At 44.3% G+C, this 19,875-nt stretch overlaps 4 protein-coding genes and 1 long non-coding RNA gene across 15 annotated transcripts; 4 read left to right on the forward strand and 1 right to left on the reverse strand.

Annotated features, from left to right (window-relative positions):
* Nucleotides 1-4: 4 nt before the first annotated feature.
* Nucleotides 5-3,955, forward strand: LOC136200342 (glutamate receptor 1-like). 3 transcript variants are annotated; one of them, XM_065990726.1, is made up of 17 exons: nt 5-66; nt 124-227; nt 421-491; nt 566-687; nt 742-849; nt 913-1,131; nt 1,186-1,343; nt 1,391-1,456; nt 1,512-1,664; nt 1,720-1,824; nt 1,881-1,988; nt 2,034-2,171; nt 2,220-2,420; nt 2,469-3,536; nt 3,590-3,636; nt 3,776-3,828; nt 3,884-3,955. In XM_065990726.1, the coding sequence occupies exons 4-16, from the start codon at nt 591-593 to the stop codon at nt 3,813-3,815; spliced, it is 2,508 nt and encodes an 835-aa protein (XP_065846798.1). In that variant the 5' UTR covers nt 5-66; nt 124-227; nt 421-491; nt 566-590; the 3' UTR covers nt 3,816-3,828; nt 3,884-3,955. The 3 variants fall into 3 exon arrangements, with proteins under 3 accessions (XP_065846798.1, XP_065846799.1, XP_065846797.1); XM_065990727.1 differs by having other exon boundaries at nt 430-491; XM_065990725.1 differs by having other exon boundaries at nt 11-227.
* Nucleotides 3,892-11,061, forward strand: LOC136200345 (glutamate receptor ionotropic, kainate 2-like). Of its 2 annotated transcripts, none has more exons than XM_065990733.1 (15): nt 3,892-3,987; nt 4,144-4,266; nt 4,317-4,424; nt 4,479-4,697; nt 4,749-4,912; nt 4,968-5,033; nt 5,081-5,233; nt 5,282-5,386; nt 5,445-5,552; nt 5,608-5,733; nt 5,789-5,989; nt 6,052-7,119; nt 7,171-7,480; nt 7,533-7,635; nt 7,750-7,818. In XM_065990733.1, the coding sequence occupies exons 2-13, from the start codon at nt 4,170-4,172 to the stop codon at nt 7,231-7,233; spliced, it is 2,478 nt and encodes an 825-aa protein (XP_065846805.1). In that variant the 5' UTR covers nt 3,892-3,987; nt 4,144-4,169; the 3' UTR covers nt 7,234-7,480; nt 7,533-7,635; nt 7,750-7,818. The 2 variants fall into 2 exon arrangements, with proteins under 2 accessions (XP_065846805.1, XP_065846804.1); XM_065990732.1 differs by lacking the exons at nt 3,892-3,987; nt 4,144-4,266; nt 4,317-4,424; ... (7 more) ...; nt 5,789-5,989; nt 6,052-7,119 and adding exons at nt 7,901-8,023; nt 8,074-8,181; nt 8,235-8,453; ... (7 more) ...; nt 9,792-10,859; nt 10,923-11,061 and having other exon boundaries at nt 7,240-7,480; nt 7,750-7,826.
* A 9-nt stretch (nt 11,062-11,070) lies between these two features.
* LOC136200343 (glutamate receptor ionotropic, kainate 2-like) lies at nt 11,071-15,016 on the forward strand. 4 transcript variants are annotated; one of them, XM_065990729.1, is made up of 13 exons: nt 11,071-11,143; nt 11,190-11,773; nt 11,827-11,928; nt 12,002-12,220; nt 12,279-12,442; nt 12,494-12,559; nt 12,621-12,764; nt 12,828-12,932; nt 12,985-13,092; nt 13,139-13,276; nt 13,326-13,526; nt 13,582-14,652; nt 14,700-15,016. In XM_065990729.1, the coding sequence occupies exons 2-12, from the start codon at nt 11,587-11,589 to the stop codon at nt 14,638-14,640; spliced, it is 2,493 nt and encodes an 830-aa protein (XP_065846801.1). In that variant the 5' UTR covers nt 11,071-11,143; nt 11,190-11,586; the 3' UTR covers nt 14,641-14,652; nt 14,700-15,016. The 4 variants fall into 4 exon arrangements, with proteins under 4 accessions (XP_065846801.1, XP_065846802.1, XP_065846803.1 ...); XM_065990730.1 differs by having other exon boundaries at nt 11,078-11,425; nt 11,520-11,773; XM_065990731.1 differs by having other exon boundaries at nt 11,078-11,425; nt 11,648-11,773.
* Nucleotides 15,017-15,414: 398 nt separating this feature from the next.
* LOC136200088 (uncharacterized) lies at nt 15,415-17,539 on the forward strand. 4 transcript variants are annotated; one of them, XR_010673290.1, is made up of 4 exons: nt 15,415-16,247; nt 16,305-16,529; nt 16,586-16,981; nt 17,029-17,539. It is a non-coding gene; the product is annotated as an uncharacterized lncRNA (long non-coding RNA). The 4 variants fall into 4 exon arrangements; XR_010673291.1 differs by having other exon boundaries at nt 15,415-15,997; nt 16,067-16,247; nt 16,586-17,539; XR_010673292.1 differs by having other exon boundaries at nt 15,415-15,753; nt 15,805-16,247; nt 16,586-17,539.
* LOC136200087 (serine/threonine-protein kinase sgk-1-like) lies at nt 15,683-17,970 on the reverse strand. 2 transcript variants are annotated; one of them, XM_065990412.1, is made up of 11 exons: nt 17,773-17,970; nt 17,603-17,712; nt 17,468-17,548; nt 17,292-17,376; nt 17,061-17,235; nt 16,688-17,004; nt 16,560-16,622; nt 16,438-16,499; nt 16,299-16,379; nt 16,122-16,229; nt 15,683-16,069 (listed from the first exon to the last, which is right to left on the reverse strand). In XM_065990412.1, exons 8-11 carry the CDS (start codon nt 16,447-16,449, stop codon nt 15,782-15,784), a joined length of 489 nt encoding a protein of 162 aa, XP_065846484.1. In that variant the 5' UTR covers nt 16,450-16,499; nt 16,560-16,622; nt 16,688-17,004; nt 17,061-17,235; nt 17,292-17,376; nt 17,468-17,548; nt 17,603-17,712; nt 17,773-17,970; the 3' UTR covers nt 15,683-15,781. The 2 variants fall into 2 exon arrangements, with proteins under 2 accessions (XP_065846484.1, XP_065846485.1); XM_065990413.1 differs by having other exon boundaries at nt 17,292-17,548.
* Nucleotides 17,971-19,875: the final 1,905 nt, after the last annotated feature.

The raw sequence follows: 19,875 nt of genomic DNA on the forward strand, positions 1-19,875 counted from the left end.
CTCTAGGTAATTCAGTGACTTTAATTGGCGGCTTGTTGACTCCGCGCTGAGCTATTATTACATCAGGTACAGTACTGTGTACATCCAATAAGCTTACTTGCCTCGTACTTTATTTGCCCTAAGGATGTGAGAGTTTGCTGAAGGAGGACATGAAGGATCTATTTTTGTACGGTGCGGATCAGCGATTCAATGAACTTGAGCAATGGGCCACGCCTCCTTTTGCAGAGGTATGTCCAAATAGCTGTTTTTCGGTTGATTCATGCTGAGGATCAGCAAAGATCATTAGGGGGTCGTTACCATAGCCTCGCGTTGCCAGGCCCTTCTCCCTGATCTCCCGTATAAAAAACACGGGAGGCAGGGATCGAGCTGGCAACGCGAGGCTATCGAAAAAGGTGCTCAATTTATTTAAAATTATGTGAGTTCTCAAAGAGACATAAGAGATTTCCGCGTACTGAAAGAAGAGTAATTTTTGCATGCGGAGCTATCACCGCGTAAGTTAAGTGTCTACGTGGCGTTCCCACGCGCGCCTTTCTAAATTATGTATGACCGCATGCACTTCCTTTAGTAAACTTTGTTCCTGAGGCAGAAGGATGACTTTTTTTGGCACCACATTGCTGCTTTTTCCTGTTCTTCTTTCGTCTCAGTCACCGGGTTTAGCGCTAAAGAGCGCGCCTGTGATCCATATCGGTACAATTCCCTTCATTCACTCAGCCATATTATCTTCTATGACGAATCTCTCAGTTACGGACAATGAGAACAGTGTCTTTCTCTCTCACCTTGACTCAATTTTGAAGAGAATAGAGAGCAGCTTTCCAGTATCGATTCAAACAACTCGGAGAAGCCACGAAGGTTCCTCACAGACTCTCATGGCGCATCTAATTATTGACTAAAGTTAGTCATCTGTACATCTAGATTGTTCCGTTCCGAATGATTCGGCTCTTTCGTTGCATTTCACGACTAGCTGTTTGCCGTTTGGCTATACGTCTCTTCCTGTCCTATCAGTTGCATCTGGGGAAAGACGACAGCTGGTCGGAATGGGAAATCTGGGCGAGGGCCAAATAAGGGCAGCCTTCGCATTCGCTATGCACAGCAGATGGAAAAAAGTAGAACTTTGGACCGACGATGACGACGGTAAGCATGTCTTCGAAGAAAACGTAGAGTTTTAGGCTAAAGACAGAACTATAGTTATACCGATTTTCTCGCGTTTGGCATTGGGTTTCTCGTCTACTATTCGTCACCTGGGGGCACTGAACGAGAAGATCTGCTTGCTATCAAATAAACATGATTCAGAAGCCATCGTTGTTCACTGCTTGAGTTCTTCTTGTTTCAGAGCATTCCGAATGGTAATTTATAGGGAAGCAACACTCGAAGCTGTGTTTTTACACTCTAGATGTGTTCCTCATGGAATGATGCAAATGTGACATGGATCTATACAGAGGATGTTACCAGATTATTAGTAAGTTATAATTGTAAGTTTGCGTAAACAGTACGGATTAATATGGGGATTTTAGGCGGCGAAGAAGCAGTTCTGCCATCCCGTTTCTGCTTTTGGACTAGAACGAGTGTTTCCTCAGCACGATTGGCTCACGCAGCAGAAGAACGTCTCATACGCGTGCGAAGACTTACTGTCGAGATGTCCGGCAGATCTCACGCAATGGACAACGGTAGAGAAACGCTTCGTCCTTGGCATGGAAGACAATTCTTTTATCAATTGAATAGGCAACACAAGCCGACGTGTACGACAGTATTCTTTTCTTGAATCGTCTCTCCGATTTCCGTGCGTCGTCGCTGTCTACTCGTATCATTAGAAAAGTTGCGAAGGAAGTAATACATTTTTCCAAGCAAGCACATGCTGTTTGAGCAATGTTTCTGTCATGCAGATTAGTCCATTGGCTGCAAGCGGACCCATTGAATTGAAGAACGACTTGAGAGGGAGACTGTATAATCGTTACAACGTGATTGATATGGCAGATCCGTTTTTTTCCAAGGTCCCTACGTCAATGTGTTTCCAGATATGCTAATTGGTACCCTAGGTTGGAATCCATGGAGAACAAGGATTTTCTCCAACTAGGACGCAAAGTAAAAGAGCTGCATTCAAAGATCACTCCAACTTTCCAAGTTGTACTGCAGTTAAAGGACCTCCTTACCATTTTCGAATTGGTACAATACAGGTACGTATAGCCTCTAGCCATTGCGGGTTCAAGCGTTGGATACCTTAGGAAGAGCCGTTATTGTTTATTAATGACGTTACTGGAAGCTACGACGGATTAATTGTTGACCTACTTAACAAACTAGGAGAAACTATGGACTTCACGTACGAACTTCTTGAGATTTCTGATGGTAAATACGGAACCTTTACGGAATATGATGATGGTAGTCCTACCACCGCTAACGGTCTAGTGAGCGACGTCGCAAATTGCGTAAGAATAATCTATAAAATGCCGTATTTGTAATGACATTGTTTTCAGAAAGTGGACATTGGTGCCGCTGCCATGGCCATAACTGCTAATCGGCAAAAGTACATTGACTTAACAAAACCTTGGATGGATTACGGATTGACTCTTCTTGGGCCAAATCCTCATCCTGTAGATCCTAGCTTATTGTCATTTCTTTATCCTTTTACTCCTGGAACGTGGCTAGCAATTGGCGGTTTACTTCTAACGGTGACCATACTACTACCTATTCTTCAATGCGTCGCTCCTAAAGAACTGCAAAACAAAGGCCAGAAAACTTGCATTATTCCATCATTCCTCAACAAACTTTACAATTCATTTTGGTTCTTCTTTACAACTGCAATGCAACAAGGACCAGACGGTGCCTTTTTTCTGCCCGAAAAACTTCTCTACGGCGCCTGGTATTTTTTTATTCTCATCGTCGTTTCCTCGTACACCGCCAATCTGGCCGCTTTTCTTACTCTCCAAAACATTCCTACTACGATTAACTCTGTGGACGACTTAGCAGCTCAGACCGAAATTCTCTACGGCACCGTCAAACACTCGGCAGTGGAAGACTTCTTCGCTTTTTCTGGCGTTGACGTCTATCGCAAAATGAGTAAATTTATGCAGATTGAAAGACATCGCTCAATGGTGAGAAACAGTTCTGATGGAATACAACGCGGGAAAGATTGGAAAACGTTTGGCGATTACATTTTCATATGGGACTCACCTGTGTTGGAATACTTCGCAGGTCTGCCACCGTGCACAACGCGAATAATAGGACGCACGTTCTACAAAAGAGGCTACGGTATCGCTATGCCAAAGGGCATGCCCTATCGCGAAGACTTCACTTTGGAAATACTAAAACTTCGCGACAATGGGTGGATTGCAAAGAAGTCCGTGAAGTGGTTGACGACAACCGCTTGCCCAAGCACTGTTATAAGTTCGGAAACTGATTCAATATCTGTGCGACAGTTGGCTGGCGTGTTTGTCATTTCAGGTGCATTCATTTGTGTTGCAATTTTGGCAGCCATCGTGCAAAGATGTCTTGTCTTTTACAAAATCTTTAGTTTGAAAGAAGCTGAAGGGGATTCAAAAGATGTAGGTACCGTAGTACTAGCCGTGGTTCTTTGTACAGTGTATATATGTTGCAGAATCCTTCTCATTCTCAAGACGATGTTGCAGACCAAGAAACAAGCGTGTAAGGTGCAATTAAACTTGCATGAAGTACTTTTAAAACCGAAACAGCACTTTCGTTGAGGCTTATCAGCTCTTGTAATGCTTCATACTAACCCAGTTTGTCGTCTTTCCCGATGCCAACAATAAGTCTTACTTGATAGTTCAGTGACTTTGGCGGCTTGTTGCATGACTCTGCGCTGAGCTATTACTTCAGGTAATGTGTACATCCAATTGTGGTAAAGAGCTTACTTGTCTTGTTTTCCATAAAGATTTGAGAGTTTTTGAAGAGGACATGAAGTAAATTTTTCGGTGCAGATCACGTAACACTTCAATGCATGAACTTGAGGAACAAGCCGGGCATCCTTTTGCTGAGGTATGTCCAAATGAGCTATTAGAAAATTCTGCCTACTAAAAGAAGAGTAATTTTTGCATGCGGAACTATCACAGCAAAGGAGTAAGTCGAGTGTCTACGTAGCATTCCCACGAGCGCCGTTTCTAAATTATGTATGAACGCATGCGCTTCCTTTAGTACTCGTTGTTCCCTGAGACAAAAGGATGACTGTTTTTGCCGCCACGTTGCTGCTTTTTCCTCTTCTTCTTTCGTCTCAGTCGCCGGGTTTAGCGCTGAAGAGCACGCCTGTGATCCATATAGGTACAATTCCCTTCATTCAGTCATGATATTTTCTATGACGATTAACTCAGTTACGGACTATGATGACAGTGTCTTTCTCTCTCACCTTGACTCAATTCTTAAGAGAATAGAGAGCAGCTTTCCAGTATTGATTCAAACGACGCGAAGAAGCCACGAAGGTTCCCCACAGACTCTTATGGCATATGACTAAAGTTAGTCGTCTGTACGTCTAGATTGTTCCGTTCCGAATGATTCGGCTCTTTCGCTACATTTCACGACTACCTGTTTGCCGTTTGGCTATACGTCTCTTCCTGTCCTATCATTTGCATCTGGGGAAAGGCGGCGGCTGGTCGGAATGGGGAATTTAGGCGAGGGCCAAATAAGGGTAGCCTTCGCGTTCGCTATCCACAGCAGATGGCAAAAAGTAGAACTTTGGACCGACGACGACGACGGTAGGCGTGTAGTAAGCATATAGAGCTTCAGGCTAAAGATAGCATTTATAGTTGTACCACTCTTCTTGCGTTTGACATCGGATTCCTCGTCGGGATCGACTATTCGTCACCTTGGTGCACTCAACGAGAAGATCCGCTCGCCATCGAATATACACAATGCAGAAGCCATCATCGTTCACTGTTTGAGTTCCTCTTGCTTCAAAACATTCCAAATGGTAATGTATACACTGTATAGGGAAGTAACACTCGAAACTGTTCTCTGCACTCTAGATGTGGTCCGCGTGGAGCGATACAAACGTGAAATGGATCTATACAGAGGACGTCACCAGATTCTTAGTGAGTTTACGTCTATACGGATGCATGAATTGGATTATTGCGAGAAGTATCTTCAGGTGGCGAAGAAGCATCCGGTTTATGCATTTGGACTAGAACGAGTGTTTCCTCAGCACGATTGGTTCACGCAGCAGAATAATATCTCAGACGCGTGCGGACGCTTGCTGTCGAGATGTCCGGCAGGTCTCACGCAATGGACAGCGGTAACAAAATGCCTTGTCTTTTGGCGTGGAATATGATCATTTGAACAGACAACACAAGCTGATGTGTACGACAGTATCCTTTTCTTGAATCGTCTTGCGGATTACCGTACGTCGGAGCTGTCGACTCACATGATAAGAAAAATTGCAAAAGAGGTATAGGTTCTAGCTCTTCCCGAACACATGAGTTGAATTTGAACGATCTGTCATGCAGCTCAGTCCGTTGGCTGCAGGCGGTCCTATTGAATTGAACAACGACTTGAGAGGAAGACTGTATACTAATTACAACGTGATTGATTTGGCAGATCCGTTTCTGTCCACGGTAGAGCTAGGGATGTCAAAATGTTTTCATTTCAGATATGTTATTTGTACCCTAGGTTGGAGTACGCGAAGAAAAAGGATTCTCTTCAACTAAGGAGCGAAGTAAAAGAGCTGCATCTGAATTTCCGAATTGTACTGCAGTTAAAGGACCTCCGTATCATTTTCGAATTGGCACAATAGAGGTACGTACATGTATAGCCACGAAGTAAATTTGAGTTCATGCGCTGAGTATCATAGGAACCGCCATTCTTGTTTTACGACAAAAACGACGGCGGCTTCGAGGGATTAATTGTTGATTTGCTGGACAAACTAGGAGAGATAATGGACTTCACTTACGAACTTGTTGATTCTTCCGATGGTAAATACGGAACATTTACTGAGTATGCTGATGGTAGTCCTACCACCGCTAATGGTTTGGTGAGCGATGTCGCAAATTGCGTAAGAACAGTGTACATGTATAGAGCAAAAATTACGTTTTTTGATTATGACGTTTTATTTAGAGAGTGGATATTGGTGCCGCTGCCATGGCAATAACTGCCGATCGGGAAAAGTACATAGACTTCACGAAACCTTGGATGGATTACGGATTGACTCTTCTTGGACCAAAGCCTCATCCTGTCGATCCTAGTTTATTGTCATTTTCCGATCCTTTCACTCCTGAAACGTGGCTAGCAATTTTGGCTCTACTTCTAGTGATGACCGTACTACTACCTATTCTTCAATACGTTGCTCCTAAAGAACTACAAAACGAAGATCAGGAAACTCGCGTTCTTCCATCTTTTGTCGACAAACTATACAATTCATTTTGGTTCTTCTTTACAACTGCTATGCAACAAGGACCAGACGGTGCCTTTTTTCTGCCCGGTAAACTTCTCTACGGTGCCTGGTACTTTTTCATTCTTATCATCGTTTCCTCGTACACCGCCAATCTGGCTGCATTTCTTACTCTCCAAAACATTCCTACCACAATTAACTCTGTGGACGACTTGGCATCTCAGACCGAAATTCTCTACGGTACCGTCAAAGACTCGGCAGTGGAAGCCTTTTTCGTCGCTTCTGACGTTGACGTGTATCACAAAATGAGTAAACACATGCAGATTGAAAGAGATCGCGCGATGGTGGAAAACAGTTCATATGGAATTGATCGCGCACGGGATTGGGAGACTTTCGGCGACTACGTTTTCATATGGGACTCACCTGTGTTAGAATACTTCGCAGGTCTGCAACCGTGCACAGCGCGAATAATAGGACGCACGTTCTACAAAAAAGGCTACGGTATCGCTATGCCGAAAGGCATGCCATATCACGACGATTTCACACTGGAAATATTGAAACTTCGCGAAAATGGGTGGATTGCGAAGGAGTCCGTAAAGTGGCTAACGACGACCGATTGTCCAAACAGTGTTGTCATTTCGGAAACTGATTCTATAACTGTGCGGCAGTTGGCCGGCGTATTTGTCATTTCGGGCGCATTCATTTGTGTTGCGATTTTGGCAGCCATTCTACAAAGATGCATTGTCGGTTACAAAGTCTTCAGTTTGAAAGAAGCTGAAGGGGAGTCAAAAGATGTAGGTACTATGGTAATAGACGTTGTTGGTACTAATTTAGTCTTTGTGCAGGGCATATTGCATAAGCCTTCTCATTCTGAAGACGATGCTGCAGATCAAATCACAAGCGTGTAGGGTGCAATTACACTTGAGGTATATGTTGTCTTGTGCTGCATTGTACGTGCAGCACTCACTACTCTCACAGCGATTATCCGGAGATATTAGCCCGACTGCATTTCTAGTGAACCGAGCACTTTTATTTAGGCTAATCAGCTCTTACTAATACAGTTTGTGATAAAAAGACCGCCAACAAAAGGTCTCTAGGTAGTTCAGTGACTTTGGCGGCTTGTTGACTCCGCGCTAAGCTATTATTATACATCAGGTACTGCGTACATTCAATGAGTTTACTTGCCTCGTACCTTGTTTGCCCTAAGGATGTGAGAGTTTGCTGAAGAGGGCATGAAGGATCTATTTTTGTACGGTGCAGATCAGCGCTTCAATGAACTTGAGCAATGAGCCAAGCACCCTTTTGCTGAGGTATGTCCAAATGAGCTGTTATGCAACGGTTTTTCAGTTGAACCACGCATCCATGCTGAGCTCAATCAGCAAAGATCCTTAGGGTCGCTCATTTTTACTTAAAATTATGTGTAGAGACATAAGAGATTTAGGCTACGCCTACTGAAAGAAGAGTAATTTTTTCATGCAGAACTAGTCTATCACTGCAAAAAGTAAGTCGAGTGTCTAAGTGGCGTCGTCACGCGCGCCTTTCTAAATTATGTATGACCGCATGCGCTTCCTTTAGTAAACTTTGTTCCCCGAGGCACAAGGATGACGATTTTTGCCACGATATTGCTGCTTTATTCTGTTCTTCTTTCGTCTCAGTCACCGGGTTTAGCGCTGAAGAGCACGCCTGTGATCGATATCGGTACAATTCCCTTCATTCAGCCATGATATCTTCTATGACGATTAACTCAGTTACGGACAATGAGGACAGTGTCTTTCTCTCTCACCTTGACTCAATTTTGAAGAGAATAGAGAGCAGCTTTCCAGTATTGATTCAAACGACGCGAAGAAGCCACGAAGGTTCCTCACAGACTCTCATGGCGCATCCTAATGTTAGTCGTCTGTACGTCTAGTTTGTTCCGTTCCGAACGATTCGGCTCTTTCGCTACATTTCACGGCTACCTGTTTGCCGTTTGGCTATACGTCTCTTCCTGTCCTATCAGTTGCATCCGGAGAAAGGCGGCGACTGGTTGGAATGGGGAATCTAGGCGAGGGCCAAATAAGGGTAGCCTTCGCATTCGCTATCCACAGCAGATGGCAAAAAGTAGAACTTTGGACCGACGATGACGACGGTAGGCGTGTATAAGCATAGAGCTTAATTCAGACTAAAGATAGAATTTATAGTTGTACCACTCTTCTTGCGTTTGGCATCGAATTCCTCGTCGGGATCGACTATTCGTCACCTGGGGGCACTCAACGAGAAGATCCGCTCGCCATCGAATATACACAATGCAGAAGCCATCATCGTTCACTGTTTGAGTTCCTCTTGCTTCAAAACATTCCAAATGGTAATGTATACACTGTATAGGGAAGTAACACTCGAAACTGTTCTCTGCACTCTAGATGTGGTCCGCGTGGAGCGATACAAACGTGAAATGGATCTATACAGAGGACGTCACCAGATTCTTAGTGAGTTCGTGTCTATACGGATGCATGAATTGGATTATTGCGAGAAGTATCTTCAGGCGGCGAAGAAGCAGTTTTGGCATCCGGTTTATGCATTTGGACTAGAACGAGTGTTTCCTCAGCACGATTGGCTCACGCAGCAGAAGAACATCTCAGACGCATGCGGACGCTTGCTGTCGAGATGTCCGGCAGGTCTCACGCAATGGACAGCGGTAGCAAAACGCTTTGTCTTTGGCATGGAATATGATCATTTGAATAGGCAACACAAGCCGATGTGTACGACAGTATCCTTTTCTTGAATCGTCTTGCGGATTACCGTACGTCGGCGTTGTCGAATCACATGATAAGAAGTATTGCGAAAGAGGTACTGTATAGGTTCTAGAACACATGAGTTGAATTTGAACGATCTGTCATGCAGCTCAGTCCGTTGGCTGCAGGCGGTCCTATTGAATTGAACAACGACTTGAGAGGAAGACTGTATACTAATTACAAAGTGATTGATTTGGCAGATCCGTTTCTGTCTACGGTAGAGATGTCAAAATGCTTCCATTTCAGATATGCTATTTGTACCCTAGGTTGGAGTACACGAAGAAAAAGGATTCTCTTCAACTAAGGAGCGAAGTAAAAGAGCTGCATCTGAATTTCCGAATTGTACTGCAGTTAAAGGACCTCCGTATCATTTTCGAATTGGCACAATAGAGGTACGTACATGTATAGCCACGAAGTAAATTGAGTTCCTGCATTGATCATAGGAACCGCCATTCTTGTTTTATGACAAAAGCGACGGCGGTTTCGAGGGATTAATTGTTGATTTGCTGGACAAACTAGGAGAGATAATGGACTTCACTTACGAACTTGTTGATGCTTCCGATGGTAAATACGGAACATTTACTGAGTATGCTGATGGTAGTCCTACCACCGCTAATGGTCTAGTGAGCGACGTCGCAAATTGCGTAAGAACAGTGTACATGTACATATAGAGCAAAAATTCGCTTTTTATTTAGAAAGTGGATATTGGTGCCGCTGCCATGGCAATAACTGCCGATCGGGAAAAGTACATAGACTTCACGAAACCTTGGATGGATTACGGATTGACTCTTCTTGGACCAAAGCCTCATCCTGTCGATCCTAGTTTATTGTCCTTTTCTGATCCTTTCACTCCTGGAACTTGGCTAGCAATTTTGGCTCTACTTCTAGTGATGACCGTACTACTACCTATTCTTCAATACGTTGCTCCTAAAGAACTACAAAATGAAGATCAGGAAACTCGCGTTCTTCCATCTTTTGTCGACAAACTATACAATTCATTTTGGTTCTTCTTTACAACTGCTATGCAACAAGGACCAGACGGTGCCTTTTTTCTGCCCGGTAAACTTCTCTACGGTGCCTGGTACTTTTTCATTCTTATCATCGTTTCCTCGTACACCGCCAATCTGGCTGCATTTCTTACTCTCCAAAACATTCCTACCACAATTAACTCTGTGGACGACTTGGCATCTCAGACCGAAATTCTCTACGGTACCGTCAAAGACTCGGCAGTGGAAGCCTTTTTCGTCGCTTCTGACGTTGACGTGTATCACAAAATGAGTAAACACATGCAGATTGAAAGAGATCGCGCGATGGTGGAAAACAGTTCATATGGAATTGATCGCGCACGGGATTGGGAGACTTTCGGCGACTACGTTTTCATATGGGACTCACCTGTGTTAGAATACTTCGCAGGTCTGCAACCGTGCACAGCGCGAATAATAGGACGCACGTTCTACAAAAAAGGCTACGGTATCGCTATGCCGAAAGGCATGCCATATCACGACGATTTCACACTGGAAATATTGAAACTTCGCGAAAATGGGTGGATTGCGAAGGAGTCCGTAAAGTGGCTAACGACGACCGATTGTCCAAGCAGTGTTGTCATTTCGGAAACTGATTCTATAACTGTGCGGCAGTTGGCCGGCGTGTTTCTTATTTCAGGTGCATTTATTTGCACTGCGATTTTGGCAGCCATCGTGCAAAGATGCTTAGTTCGTTACAAGTGCTTCAATTTGAAAAAAAGCGAGGAGAGTTCAAAAGAGGTAAATACTATCAGGCTATCAGTGCTGGCCAGTGGTGGTTACGGTAGTCTTTGTATGTTGCAGCCTGAGAAACCTTCTCGTTCTGAAGACAATGTCGCAAATCAGTACAGCAAAAGTACATTACTGTAGTGCGCAATTACACTTGAACTATGCACTCTCTTCTGCTGCCTTATGATATCTGTGTTTTGCTCATTCATTTACATCCGGGGACTCTCTATTCGCCCGACTGCTTTCAGAGACCTTTGGAGCACCTTTTTTGAGCCTTTTTGTTCGTCTTTCGCGAGGTAACCGACCAGAAGACTGAAAAATAGATCATACTAGGGAATTCAGTGACTGCGGCGCCATGTTGCCTTCGCGCTGAGCTTTCACATGAAGAAGATTAAATCCTAGCCACTTCTATTCGCCATCTCTCATATTGAGAACAACTTGAGTACTGAAGAGCCACGTGGAAACCAGTGGCGAGGGGGTTCAGTGCCACTTCTTGGAGGTGTGCCGTCCATTGAAGTGGGAGGTACGTGTGCAAGTCTCATTCACGAAACAACCACCTCAGAATTTTTTCAACACTGGTAAGCAGCTGCTGGACGTTTAGAGAGCACGACAGCGAGCGTTGTGGGCTCGTTAATTAATACGAGAAAAAGGCGTGCTATTTTTCGTTCTTAGATGGCTCTTATACTAAGACGAGCGTAATTTGTTCATGCGGAACTAGCACCGCCAAGGAGCGAGTTATATGTCTGGGCGGCGCTCTCTCTTGTGCTCGCGCGCTTTGTTTCTGAATCGCTTCCTTTTAGTCCGTTGTTTCTCCAAAGGACATGCAAAGATGACTGTTTTTGTCGCCACGTTGCCGCTTTTTTTCGTTCTTTGTCTGTCTCAGTCGTCTGATTTAGCGGTGAAGAGCACGCCTGTGATCCACATCGGTACAAGTCGGTTTATAGTTGGGCAGCGATGCCTCGTTTATGATTCGTGATAGTTCGGGGCAACAAAAGCAGCGTCTTTCTCTCTCACCTTGACTTGATTTTGGAGAAAATACGAAGCAGCTTTCCTGATCTGATTCAAACGAGAACTCGCCAAGGTTTCTCATAGTAGACTGTATGGCATAGCGCATCTAATAGTTGCCTAATCAGCCGTCTGTACGTTATGTATAGATTGTTCCTTTCAGAGTGATTCGACTCTTTTGCTGCATTTCACGACTAACTGTTTGCCGTCTGGGTATACGTCTCTTCCTGTTATTGCAGTTGCATCTGGCGAAAGGCAGCGGCTGATTGGAATGGGGAATCTAGGCGAAGGCCAAATAAGGGCAGCATTAGCAGTCGCTAGTCACAACAGATGGAGAAAAGTAGAACTTTGGACCGACGATGACGACGGTGAGCATGTCTTCGAAGTAATTAAACGTAGAGTTTCAAGCTAAAGACGGCACTATAGTTATTCCGCTCTTCTCGCGTTTGGTGTCGGCGTCGTCGACAGTATCGACTATTCGTCACCTGGGGGCACTGAACGAGACGATCCGCTCGCTATCAAACAAACATGATGCAGAAGCCATAGTCGTTCACTGTTTGAGTTCTTCTTGTTTCAGGACATTCCGAACGGTAATTTACCCGATACGGACGTAACACTCGAAGCTGTTATTTGCACGCTAGATGTGTTCCGCGTGGAACGGTGCAAATGTAACATGGATCTATACAGAGGACGTCACCAGATTATTAGTAAGTTATATATCACGCAGTAAGCGTCTATAGTACGGAGTACTGTGGGAATTGTCTTCAGGCAGCAAAGAAGCAGTTTTGGCATCCTGTTCATGCGTTTGGACTAGAACGAGTATTTCCTCAGCACGATTGGCTCAAGCAGCACTCAGACGCGTGCGAAGGCTTGTTGTCGAAATGTCCGGCGGATCTCACGCAATGGACGGCGGTAGATCAAATAATACTTTAATTAATTAAAGGTCTTTGGCTCGGAATATATTCTCTTGAATAGGCAACACAAGCTGATGTGTACGACGGTATTCTTTTCTTGAATCGTCTTGCAGATTACCGTGGCTCGTCGCTGTCGACTCGCATGATAAGAACACTTGCGAAGGAAGTAAGTAATCTTCCCGAGCACTTGCTTTGAAAGCGATATTTTTTTCCTGTAGATTAGTCCATTGGCTGCAAGCGGTCCTATTGATTTGAACAGCAACTTGAGAGGAAGACTGTACAATAATTACAACGTGATTAATTTGGAAGATCCCTTTCTTTTCAAGGTAGAGGTGTCACGTGTTTATATCTGAGATATGCTATTGAATATAGGTTGGAGTATATGGGAAAAGAGGATTTTCTCCAACTAAAGAGCGAAGTAAAAGAGCCAAATTCGAAAATCACACTGAATTTCCGAGTTGCACTCCAGTCAAAGGACCTCCGTACCATTTTAAAATTGGCATTATACAGGTACAGATAGGTATAGCCTTTAATAGTTTATGCGTTGATCACCTTATAGGAAGAGCCGTTCTTGTTTACTAACGTCGTTAATGGAAGCTACGACGGATTAATCGTTGATTTACTGAACCAACTAGGAGATACTATGGACTTCACTTACGAGCTTGTTGAGATTGCCGACGGCAGATACGGAACATTTACGGAGTATGATGATGGTAGTCCTACCACCGCTAACGGTCTAGTGAGCGACGTTGCAAATTGCGTAAGATTATGTCTACAGAGAACAGCTTTATTGGTTGTAATGACGTTGTATTTAGAAAGTGGATATTGGTGCTGCTGCCATGGCAATAACTGCCGATCGGGAAAAGTACATAGACTTCACGAAACCTTGGATGGATTACGGATTGACTCTTCTTGGACCAAAGCCTCATCCTGTCGATCCTAGTTTATTGTCATTTTCTGATCCTTTCACTCCTAGAACGTGGCTAGCAATTTTGGCTCTACTTCTAGTGATGACCGTACTACTACCTATTCTTCAATACGTTGCTCCTAAAGAACTACAAAACGAAGATCAGGAAACTCGCGTTCTTCCATCTTTTGTCGACAAACTATACAATTCATTTTGGTTCTTCTTTACAACTGCTATGCAACAAGGACCAGACGGTGCCTTTTTTCTGCCCGGTAAACTTCTCTACGGTGCCTGGTACTTTTTCATTCTTATCATCGTTTCCTCGTACACCGCCAATCTGGCTGCATTTCTTACTCTCCAAAACATTCCTACCACAATTAACTCTGTGGACGACTTAGCAGCTCAGACCGAAATTCTCTACGGTACCGTCAAAGACTCGGCAGTGGAAGCCTTTTTCTTCGCTTCTGACGTTGACGTGTATCACAAAATGAGTAAACACATGCAGATTGAAAGAGATCGCGCGATGGTGGAAAACAGTTCATATGGAATTGATCGCGCACGGGATTGGGAGACTTTCGGCGACTACGTTTTCATATGGGACTCACCTGTGTTAGAATACTTCGCAGGTCTGCAACCGTGCACAGCGCGAATAATAGGACGCACGTTCTACAAAAAAGGCTACGGTATCGCTATGCCGAAAGGCATGCCATATCACGACGATTTCACACTGGAAATATTGAATCTTCGCGAAAATGGGTGGATTGCGAAGGAGTCCGTAAAGTGGCTAACGACGACCGATTGTCCAAGCAGTGTTGTCATTTCGGAAACTGATTCTATAACTGTGCGGCAGTTGGCCGGCGTGTTTCTTATTTCAGGTGCATTTATTTGCACTGCGATTTTGGCAGCCATCGTGCAAAGATGCTTAGTTCGTTACAAGTGCTTCAATTTGAAAGATGCTGATGGCTAGTCAAAAGATGAGGTACTATGGTAATAGCCGTGATCGGTACTAATTTAGTCTTTGTACAGTGGATATTGCATAAGCCTTCTCAGTCTGAAGACGATGCTGCAGATCAAATCACAAGCGTGTAGGGTGCAATTACACTTGAGGTATATGTTGTCTTGTGCTGCATTGTACGTGCAGCACTCACTACTCTCACAGCAATTATCCGGAAATATTAGCCCAACTGCATTTCTAGTGAACCGAGCACTTTTGTTTAGGCTGATCAGCTCTTACTAATACGGTTTGTGATAAAAAGACCTCCAACAAAAGGTCTCTCTAGGTAGTTTAGTGACTTTGGCAGCTTGTTGGCTCCGCGCTGAGCTATTATTATACATCAGGTACTGTGTACATTCAATGAGCTTACTTGCCTCGTACCTTGATAGGAGAGTTTGCTGAAGAGAGGACATAAAGATCTATTTTTGTACGGTGCAGATCAGCGCTTCGATGAACTTGAGCAATAAGCGAGGCACCCTTTTCAGTTTGCTGAGGTATGTCTAAGTGAGCTGTTATGCAACTGTTTTTCAGTTGAACGCATCCATGCTGAGCTCATGCAATCAGCAGATCCTTAGGGGGTCGTTACCTCAAGAAAAAGGTGCTCATTTTTACTTAAAATTATGTGAGCTCTCAAAGAGACATAGGGGATTACGCCTACTGAAAGAAGAGTACTCTTCTTTCAGCCGGGGACTCTAATAACCCGGCTCTGTCATGGAGACCGTACACTTTTCTGTCGAGTCTCTCGTGCAAGCTTTTCCGGCGTCCGTTCCAGGACGGGGCTGGCACACAATCAGCCTCAACGAAGAGGTAGAGGCGAAGGTAATGCCGCAGCAACAGAACTAGAACTATGCACTGCTGGTCCATGGAATTTTATCTCCGAATCGCAGCATTGGAGCGGTTACCGTCATCTAAGAGACTGCTGGCAAAGTTCAATCGACCTGACGACTCGGCAGTTCGACGAATTGGCGCATAGTATTAATTTACCAAAGCTCTTCTGCAGGCAAGATCTCCGGTTTTACGACATTTATTTAAAAGAGAGACAGGGAAAGGCGGAAAAAAGACAAAAAGGCAGAAAGACAGAAAAAGGTATATGAAATCTCTTCACTTCCGGCTCTCAGATGGTAAATCGCCGAGCAGCCATTTTGTTGTCAGTTTTTGAGCACGCGATCTTTTCTTCTAATTTGACGGCCGCTGCTTTCGAGCGCTGTGCAAACTCTTCCGAAAGTAGTGAAGTGGCGGACTTGTCAGGAAGTTCAGGTAATTCGGAATCTGGAACGACAGGCGGACGTAGCCTTCCTTCCTCCGCGGCCCTCCAATCGATTCCTTCAAAGTATTCGTGCTGACGAATGGGTCGTCGCTCCTCGATCATTCCCAGTCGTTTCGATGGGTCTTTCTGTAGAATCTACACGCAAGTACTAGTCACGTAAGGAAATAAACAAGTAGGACTTCGGTACCTCAAGAAGAAATTTCTTCATTTTCACCGAGGAGTCTGGATCCGGCTGGTATTCTTCGTCCAGGATTGCATCCTGGATTTCGTTCACAGTGTCGCGATAGAAGGGCGACTGAAGAAAAGAAAAGCGGTATTTATAAGACTTCTCACTATCTTATGCATTGGGTATAGTAGAACCTACCGCCAGATTCACGAGTTCATGGGACACGATTCCCAAACACCAGTAGTCAACCGATTGGTTGTACTCCTCTTCTCTCAGAATCTTGAAGAAAAGATGCGCGTCTAACGAACGTATGAAGAAGTAAATTTGTATGTTTTACCTCTGGCGCCATATATCCACTGATCAACACGTTTTCTACCTTGATGTCTCTGACGAAAGTATCTGAAGAAAGTATATAGTCAATAGTAAATAGTAAGTAACGTTGTGCATGCGCCACAGTACCTGTGTATTATGCCCTTTCTGTGCAGATATTGGATTGCGACGAGGAGTTCAGCGATGTAGAATCTGTTAATCCAGAAGACACGTTTTAATTAATGCTGTTTCTCATAGTCCAATTCAGAGTACAGTACCTTGCTTCCGCGTCGCTAAAAAGAGACTCCTGACTCGTACACAGTTCGAAGAGATCTCCTCCAAGCTCTACAAACTTATTTCCGGCTCTCAGATGATAAATCGCCGAGCAGCCATTTTGTTGTCAGTTTTTGAGCACGCAATCTTTTCTTCTATTTTGATGGCCGCTGCTTTCGAGCGCTGTGCAAACTCTTCCGAAACCCAATCGAATCCGTCGAAGTAGTGAAGTAGTTTGCGCTGCTCGGCGTTCAGTTCGACAGGCACTAGACTGACTTGTGGCTCAGATTTGCTCTCAGGTACATTCTCCACTTTGATGTCTCTGAAAAAAAGACGAATTCAATAGGAAATATTGTTGTTCACGCTGCTCAGGGTCACCTGGCGGACTTGTCAGGAAGTTCAGGTAATTCGGAATCTGGAACGACAGGCGGACGGAGCCTTCCTTCCTCCGCGGCCTTCCAATCGATCCCTTCAAAGTATGCATTCTGGACGAATGGGTCGTCGCTCCTCGATCATTCCCAGTCGTCTCGGCGGGTACGTCTTTTCTGAGAATCTGCACGCAAGCACTGTACAGTCACGTAAGGAAAAAAACAAGTAGGACGTCGGTACCTCGAGAAGAAATTTCTTCATTGCCACTGTGGAGTCTGGATCGTTTGATATTTTTCGTCGAGGATGGCGTCCTGGATTTCGTCGACTGTGTCGCGATAGAATGGCGACAGGCGAAAAGAAAGGCGGTATTTATAAGACTTCTCACTATCTTATGCATTGGGTATAGTAGAACCTACCGAAAGATTCACGAGTTCATGGGACACGATTCCCAAACACCAGTAGTCGACCGATTTGTTATATGCCTCTCCTCTGAGAATCTTGAAGAAAAGATGCGCGTCTAACGTATGAAGAAGTAAATTTGTATGTTTTACCTCTGGCGCCATATAACGAGGCGTGCCGACGAATGTGGTCTTGAGTTCTTTGACCACGCCCAAGTCGCACACACTGTCCACTGATCAACACGTTTTCTACCTTGATGTCTCTGAAGAAAGTATAAAGTCAATAGTAAATAGTAAGTAACGTTGTGCATGCGATACAGCACCTGTGTATGATGCCTTTGCTGTGTAGATATTGAATCGACGCGAGGAGTTCAGTTATATAGAATCTGTTAATCAGAAGACACGTTTTAATTAATTAAGGCTGTTTCTCATAGTCCAATTCAGAGTACAGTACTTCGCTTCCGCGTCGCTGAAAGGAGACTCCTGACTCACCTATGTATTATTCCCTTTTCGTGCAGAGACTGTAGGGCAACGAGAAGTTCGGCTATGTAAAACCTTAATAAGAGGTCGATCATTTAAAGAGGGAGTCTCTTCTTTTCTTTTAGAGGCCGCCGCTGCTTCTGCTGCTAAAAATTCGTCTGATACCCAGTCAAAGCCTTCGAAATGGTGAAGGTGTTTTTGCATTTCGTCGTTCAATTCAACTGGTGCTAGTTCGACAGAAGGCTCGTCTTCCGGAATCTCTGGAACGCTTTCGTCCGGAATGACAGGCGGGCGCGTTCGTCCTTCCGCCGCTTCTTCCCAGTCGATCCCGCCGAAGTATCTGTCGAATTGGCTGTCGACGTTCGATCATACCAAGCTGCGCTGACGGGTCTTTATTTAAAATCTGCGCGCAAACACTGTTTAGTCCACATAAAGTAAGCAAGAATATACGATGGTACCTGTCTAAGGAACCTTTTCATCTCCGATGATGTATCAGGATTCGGCTCGTACTTCTCATTCAGAATTGCGTCCTGAATTTCTTCTACGCTGTCGCGGTAAAATGGAGACTGAAAAAAGGTACGACGTTTTCCGCTCGATGGGTACTGAAGCAGAACTTACCGCTAAATTTGCCAGTTCGTGTGACAAGATTCTAAGCGACCAGTAATCCACGGACTGGTCGTACGACTGGCCCAATAAAATCTTAAAGAAGAAAAAGAAATTGTCTTGTAAGTTGAAAAATTGTGCTGTTAACTGCCTACCTCTGGGGCCATATAGTGTGGCGTTCCTACAAGAGTGGTTGTCCTTCCGCCGTCTTCTTTTAGGCATTCTTTTGCAACGCTCATGTCGCAGAGCTTCGCGTGGCCACTTCTACTAACGAGCACGTTTTCCATTTTAATGTCCCTGAAGTAAAAAAAGATTAGGTAGATAAATAGTAAATAAAAACGCAATACCCACCTATGTATTATTCCCTTTCCGTGCAGAGACTGTATGTAAGGCAACGAGAAGTTCAGCTATGTAAAACCTTTTAGTAAGACGTCAATTATTTGCATCTTCTCTTGCATGTAAACCGTACTACTTCTCTTCCGTGTTGCGGAAAGGAGACTTCTGACTCGTACAGAGTTTGAAGAGATCGCCTCCGAGTGCTACTTCCATTGCGTAGAATAGGTACGACTAGAATCAGAAGAGGTCGATTCAATTTTTGTATGATTTGTTTCTTTGCTTACGTCGTTCTGGAAAGTGGACAATAAGTGGATGAAAAGAAGATGATTGGGTTGCGACCAGAGCGTTCTTTTCTATCCAGAGAGGTACGACTAGAATCAGAAGACATTGAGGCGAAATCTCTTTAGCTACAGTACCTGGTATTTATTTATATATTTATATTTACTTTGTTCTGGAACATGGTGAGCGAGTAGCGAAACAAGTACAGTACCAATATCGAGATAAACGCTGAGGAAAAACAGGGAGAAACTTCAGGTTGCAAACAGGAGCTGTTGCTGTGCAACTGTGACGTCACAAAGATAAAATGGGTAATAGGCGTCCACCCAATAATCTCAGCCCGTGCAATCAGATTGCGCGAAGATTATTGGGCGAATGCCCATTATCTAATTTATCTTTGTGACGTCACAGGTACATAGTAATCATCGTTCGCTTTCAAACTCTAGTAGTACATGTACATGTATTCGTGGTTCAAACAAGCGCTGCACCTAGATGACAAAGCTCTTCATCTCTGGTGTTGATTCGGGGTTCGGCTCGTATTTTTTGACACACAGGGCCAAAAAAACATAAAACAGATCCGAAGCAAATTTCTGCAAGAAATGTTCAACGGTAGAAAGACAAACAAAATACGCCCGTCCAATCACGGAGATGTCATAGGGAATGCGTCACGTGAACGCTACGTCAGCCTGCATCATCTATACTACTAAGAGCGGCGGCCATCTTGGATGACG

This window comes from Oscarella lobularis, chromosome 2 (assembly GCF_947507565.1).
Source record: "Oscarella lobularis chromosome 2, ooOscLobu1.1, whole genome shotgun sequence".
In the NCBI taxonomy this organism is placed as follows: domain Eukaryota; kingdom Metazoa; phylum Porifera; class Homoscleromorpha; order Homosclerophorida; family Oscarellidae; genus Oscarella; species Oscarella lobularis.